Consider the following 6,311-nt stretch of genomic DNA (forward strand, 5'->3'; position numbering starts at 1 on the left):
TGCGGCTGAGGCTGGATGCAGCGGACACCAGCACGGGACCTGGAACGGCTCTGAAACACGAAATGGGTCCCAAGCAGCAGAGGAGCCTGGCTCCCTGTGTCCCGCTGCCTCCCCACCCTGGGTCACCCTCCTGGACTTGCAGGCCGGGCCTGAGGCAGGCAGGAACCGTTCTCTTTCTCGCCCTCATGGACCCGCGAACAGCCCCGCGCCACCTTCCACTCCCATCCGCGTTCGGCCGCCCCCGCAGCTTCCTGCCCTCGTCGGTAAACCCGTGCTCCCCAGGACGGGAGCCTCGTCTGATCAACCCCCAGCCTTGGGCTGCGCACAGTGCCCGGCACACGGCGGGCAGGGAACACAGGCCACGCTCCACGCTCAACGACACGTGGCGTGGGAGGGCTCCACACCACGAGAAAGCCCACCGAAGCCCGCAGCTGTCCGCCGCCTCCCCACAGCGGCTCAGGCTGACCCTCGGAGGCCGCAGCAGTAGCGCGTCCTGTTTCCCCTGAATTCGGCTTCCCGTGTACCTGGGCTCCAGCGAAAGCACGCGGTCTGCATGGCCGCCTACCCCTGCCTCTACCCCATCCCTCCAAGGCCACATCTGACTCTGGGGCCCTGAGCTGCCTCCTGAGGCTCCACCTTCTGACCCAGGAAAAACCAGCCAAGAGCGGGGCAGGCACGTCTGCACAGGACGGCAGGGCTTCCCAGATGCTGCACCCGCGGACCCCACCGCCAGGGCTCTGGGCCAAGTGCTCCTGGGGGATGCGGAGCCCAGGCCTCCTAACGGTGCCTCTGTGGCGACCGGAGAGGAAGGGGACCCTGGTCCCACCCGGCTCTGATTTCACATCCAGCCTAGTTAGGGGAAAAAGGATTCTGAGGCAAAAGCATTCTGACCGCCCGATCCTGGGGGGCCAGAAGTGCCGAGCACGGGGCTGGGGTCCTCTCGGCGGGGGGGGCAGGGGTCTCTGGCAGGAGCGTGGGACGGCGGGACGGGTGCAGGTGCTCCCTGGACGGCCTCGCTGGGCCCTGGGCTCTGGGCTCTGCCAGTGCCTGCTCGTGGCCCCGCAGCCGGCCACAGCCCAGGGCCCCATAGCCGCCAGCAGAGGCCACGTGAGCAGCTGCCCGTGGAGGGGGCACAGGAGGCCAGACCCCACTCTGCCCCAGAGCCTCCCGAGCAGCATGGGGGCTCAAGCAGGTGCTGTGCTTTGTGGCTGCTTCTGGAAGGAGCGCAGACACCCCTCAGGCCGTCGGTGACAAGCGTTTATTCGGTGGCCACAGAACGGCCAGGATGGGGGCACAAATCCACAACCTGATGGAACAAAGCCTCCGCAGGGGATCCAGGAGCCCCCCAAGTCCTGCCCCTCCAGCTGCACCCGCCGGCAAAGTCCTGTTTAAGAAGCATGCCAGGCTGCGGGGGAGAGCTCCTCGGCGTCCGGCCACCTCTCCGGGCTGCCCCCACGGCCACGGAGGCGAGGGCAGGTGCTGCAGGGACTCCGGACACCTCACTGCAAGCACCTGCCGTTCAAGGACACGGTGGGCCACGGCAGCCAATGGCAGTGCTGCATGGATGTCACTCCAGGCACAGGAAGGAAAGGGCGTGGAGGCGGCACAGCCCTGAGGCCGTCTGGCCCGGAGATACGGGTGCTCTGAGAACAGCCTCGCTCAGTTGCGGTCTCTGCCCTGCGTGCAGAGCAGGAAGCACGCTTGTCCACCGGCAGCTGCGTCGCTGGCACGCGTGAAGACGGGCACGCAGCACACGAGCGGCCTGCAAACCACATGCCGCATCCCTCGCTGCTGGCGGGCGCCCCAGTAGGCGCAGGAAAGAGAACCAGCAGGTGGCCAGGCAGCGAGGCTGGACCCGAGGATGCAGCGGTGAACAGAAGGGTGTGCTGCCGTCCCGGGCCACGGGCAGTCCTGGCTCTGGGCCAGTCCAGGCCGCGGGGAGCCCGCAAACAAGCTGTGCAGCCGGAAATCCAATCAGCTCCTTCTACGCCGGGTGGCAAGCGGAGGCCTAAAACTCATTTTCAAATGCCTCGGTGAAACTCAGGGATAGGCAGGCGGTGAGCGTGACCTCCTGCGGACGGGGATAGGACCTCGGAGTGGACTTGGCACCAGGACGCTAGACATGCCCGTGGTGAGCCATGAGCTCCCTGGGGCAACGGGTGGCTGGGGGGGGGGGGGGGGGGGGAAGGACAGTCCTGCTTGTGTTGGGGAAGGGCCTCTGCCATGCCAATCCCGCCTGTGGCCCCCACATCCTGGAGTCCAGACCCCAGGGCTGAGGCCTCCTGGCAACACTGAGGAACTTCCAAGAAGAGGCTGGCATGGTTAAGTGAGTTCACGGCTGACGGGACAACTGCCACCTGTAAGCCACAAGCAGCTGCAACGGAGCCCCAAGGGGAGGATGGGGCGGGCCCAGGGCAACGCCAGCCTCACACAAGGGGCTGCAGGTCCTGGCATCAGCTGGCCCGAGGCCTGGCTTTCCTCGTCCTGGACAGACAGACAGCTCCACCCACTCATACAGCAGGGCTCAGCCGGCGAACACGAGCCCAGACTCTGCCCGGCTGGGCCCCGGCTTCCATTCACAGGACGCTGGGTCGGCTTCAGGTGTGGGCGACCCAGCCAGAGTGGCCGCTCACACTCGCGGGCCAGGAGAGAAAACACCGCAAGCCCCGATGAAGCAGATGCGTGGGGACGGGCCGCCCCGAGCGGCCGAGAGCGCACCCCGGCTGCCGCAACCTCCTAGACAAGCTCTGGCCCGCAGGCGAGGGCCGCGCGGACATCAGTACTCGGCGGCTGCAGAGGAGCAGGGCAGAGTGGAGGCCTCCTGGGGGGCCTCCAGTTTGACCACGGCCCTGAGGGCGCCGCGCCGCCACTTCACCTGCCTCTGCCTGGCGAACACAGAGCGCAGCGCACGCAGCTGCCCCACCTCCTGCGCCGTGAAGCAGGGCTGCCCCTCGGCGAAGCGGACCACCGCATCGAAGGACAAGGCCGCCTGCTCCCAGGCCGCCTCGTCGCTGTCCTTCTTGGCGAGCTCCAGGCTCCCAGAGCCCAGGGCTGGGCCTTCTCCGACCGCGTGTCCCAGCCTGGCCCGCTCGGCCGCCGCGGCCTGGGGAAGCCGGCTGCCAGGGCGGGCCGGGGTCTCCATCCCCAGCTCCAGAATGTGCGCGAAAGTCTGGTCGTGAGGCTTCACGCGGAGGCGCTCCGGCTCCTCCTCTGAAGACGAGCCCTCGGCGAACATGACCGCCGGCCACAGCTTCCTCCAGGCCCGACTGAAGACGTCGCCGGGCACGGCGCTCCAGGCGCAGGCCACGTTGAAGACGGCGTCGTTCATGCCGTAGCGGGGGTGGCAGGCCTGCAGCGGGACGGGGGGGTTAACGAAGTGCCTCATGAAGTCCCTCCGGATGCCCTGGTCCATGGGCTGTAGCAGCGACGTGACGCTGGCGGGCAGGAAGACGGTGAAGATGTTGCCGGAGGCCAGCTCGGCCTCCCGCGGGCGGGCGCGGGCGTTGTCCAACAGCAGAATGGCTTTGCCATCCTCGGGCAGACCGGCGGCCCGGAAGTGCTCCTTCACTGACGGGACGAAGATGTGATGGAACCAGTCGGAAAAAATCTCCTTGTCCACCCACGCGTTCCCTTGGGCCTTGTAGGCGACGGGCAGCTGCTGGATGCCCCCGAAAGCCCGGGGACCGCCGCCCTTGCCGACCACCAGGGGCTTGATCTTGTGGGAGCCGGTGGCATTGGCACACATGAGGACGGTCAGCCTGTCCTTGCTCTGCCTGACGCCAGGCACCGCCCCACCTTCCAGGCTGGGACTGGGCAGGCACCGCCAGAAAAGGCCGGTCTCGTCGGCGTTGTACACCTGCTCGGGGGACAGGCCGTGCTCGGCCGTCAGGCTCCGGAAGAAGCCACAGAACTGCTCGGCGGCTCGGTGGTCGGCCGCCTGTTTCTCGACGGACGCGTCCAGCTTCTTGATGCCGTGTCTGGCCTTAAAACGCCAGAGCCACCCGCCCGAGAACACGCAGGGCTCCGTTAGCTGCATCTGCTCGTAGAAATCCTTGGCCTTCTCAATGAGCATGGGGCCCGACACGGGCACGCCCTCAGCCCGCTTGCCCAGGAACCACTGGTACAGGGCGCGGTCCAGGTGCTCAAGCTTGGGCGTGTGCAGGGTGCGCCGCTGCTCCGCCGCCGCGCTGGACGCCGAGTTGGCAAAGAAGCGCAGCAGCTGCGCCTTGTGGGCCTTGATGTCATACAGGGTGGACATGCCCACGTTGTACTCCTGCATCAGCACCTTCCTGCTCTCCCCCTTCTCCAGGCGCGCACAAATGTCGATCTTCTCCTTCAGGGTCAGCACCACCCTCTTGCGCTTCTCCCCTGGGCTCCGCCCCGCAGCCTGCTTAGAGGCCATGGTGGGGGGTGGCTCGTCCCGGGAGCTGGGGAGGAGGGAGGACACGCGTGGCGGGGGGGATCCCTGGCAGATTCCTTGCCTCACCTCCCCCCGTCCTCCGCTCCCTCACCTGCCCGTCCCGTTCCACGGACCCCGGGCCACCGTGAGCCCCGGTTCCTCCTGTGGTCTGCTCTCCAGTGCTAGCGACGTGGCCACCTCCCGGCCCCTCTGCAGGAGAGACGACTAGTGCCACACCGCCCCGGATGTGTCCACACGGTTGGAACCTCTGGTCTTCGAGGGGGACGGTGACTGCTCCCACCTTCACATGTGGACCTTAGAGAGTACAGGGGTCCCGGGAGCGTGGTTCTGATGAATCGAGGTAGCACTGTCTGTGCTGCGGCTGCCTCTCCGGCGCATGGCACGGTCTCCCGCCGTGCTCTAGGAACTGGAAAGCAGAACGGGGAAGAAAGAACGTTACGGGCCGCGGGCCTGGGCCCCCGCCAGCGTCCGCTCACTACTTCAGGCTGCAGCAGAAACCACCACGTCGTGAGGGCGACCGACCCCAGAGCTGGCCCGAGGGACGCAGCATCTAGGAGGCTACCCAGCTGGGCACACAGGCTCTTTCCAGTGACCTCTCAGTCACCACGGCTCCCTCAGGCCACACAACTCCATTCCCTCCTGACTCTTTACCAAACACCCCGCCTCTCCCTGTGCCGCTGGGCAGACTCGGAGGGCAGACAACAGGCATCCGTGCTGGATCCTTCCGGAATCACACCCTTGCCGCACTTCTCCTGCTAAGACCTCACCTCCTCCATCCTGGGAGAAGCCAAGGGCTGCTGCCCTGACAGTGCCCAGCCCTGCAGGCCTAGTCCGGGCAGGGTCTGCTGGGCTGGTCCTGTCTTCTCCCCCCCCAGCCTGCGTCCCCTCACTGCCTTCATGACTCAGCCCCCCGTTCCTCACCCCTCCGCCCAGGAGACAGCAGATCCCCGGGGCGACAGCGACAGCCAGCTCGCAGCCGGGCACCCGTCCCGCCAGAAGAGGCACGCAGCACTCACAGGTGGGCTTCGAGCAACTCCCCACCTGCCGGCCACCCAAGCCCTCATTCTGGCAGTGCCGCCCCGCACAGATGCTGAGGCCGCAGCCCTGCTCATGGGCGCCGCGTGGAAACGGAGCTCCGTGAGAACACGACTCAAGACGAACGCCGTTCACTCAAACCCGGCGAGAGCTCCACGGACCGACTCTGGGCCCGTCGCCTGCCAGCGCCGGGCTCAGTCTCCCCTGCGGGCCAGCCTCCGCGTGTGCGGGGCGCGGGTGCCGCTCCCTCGGGGCCTGCCTTCGTCCCACCGAGTGAGTGGACTGCGTGGCCACGGGCAGCAGAGGGAAGTAAAGGCCACCGCGCGCCCAGCAGCGAGGGGGAGGAGGGCGCCCCGGGAAGGCCTCACGCAGGCTCTGCCCCCGAAACCCGAGGTGCCCGACGCTTCCGTCCCCGACGAGCAGGTGTCCCCGAGGTGCGTGCGGAGCGACATCCGCCAGCTGGAAGCGCGGGGCCCCGCGGGGCGCAACCACTGCGAAAACCGAGCCTCGGAGGCCCTGACGCTCTGAAGCGCGTTCTCAAGCCGAAAGGGCACCGGCGCGGCACTCGGGGCTCCTCGCCGCGACTTCGACGGAAGCACCAGGCGGAGGCCTCGGGAACGCGGCCGGACACACACACCCTCCGGGGCCGAGGGACGGACGAAACAGGGGGTGGCGGGCGGGGAGGGGCACCTGCTCCCGGTCCCTGCGAGGGGAAGCCCCGACCTGAGAAGAGCCCGACGGGCTCGGGCCGGGGAGGCGGACCCCGGGGGCGCGGGGGCCACGAGAGGAAAATCCAAAGAAAACGAGTCATTTGGAGACGGAGGCAGACGCGGGAGGACTCCAGGGGCAGGGCAGG

General features: G+C 67.8%; 1 protein-coding gene across 2 annotated transcripts in view; it reads right to left on the reverse strand.

Annotated features, from left to right (window-relative positions):
• Positions 1-1,221: 1,221 nt before the first annotated feature.
• The window catches only part of JRK (Jrk helix-turn-helix protein), a 5,895-nt gene continuing 805 nt past the window's right edge, over positions 1,222-6,311 (reverse strand). Inside the window, exons 2-3 of one of the 2 annotated variants that reach the window (XM_059395259.1) lie at positions 4,512-4,826; positions 1,222-4,427 (exon numbers count right to left, since the gene is read on the reverse strand). In XM_059395259.1, coding sequence (XP_059251242.1) covers positions 2,777-4,402 — 1,626 coding nt within the window. In that variant the 5' untranslated portion in view covers positions 4,403-4,427; positions 4,512-4,826 and the 3' untranslated portion in view covers positions 1,222-2,776. Of the gene's footprint in view, positions 4,827-5,341; positions 5,413-6,311 lie in introns of those variants that run through there. The other variant, XM_059395258.1, reaches the window with a different exon arrangement.

Source organism: Mustela nigripes, chromosome 3, assembly GCF_022355385.1.
Source record: "Mustela nigripes isolate SB6536 chromosome 3, MUSNIG.SB6536, whole genome shotgun sequence".
Taxonomy (NCBI): domain Eukaryota; kingdom Metazoa; phylum Chordata; class Mammalia; order Carnivora; family Mustelidae; genus Mustela; species Mustela nigripes.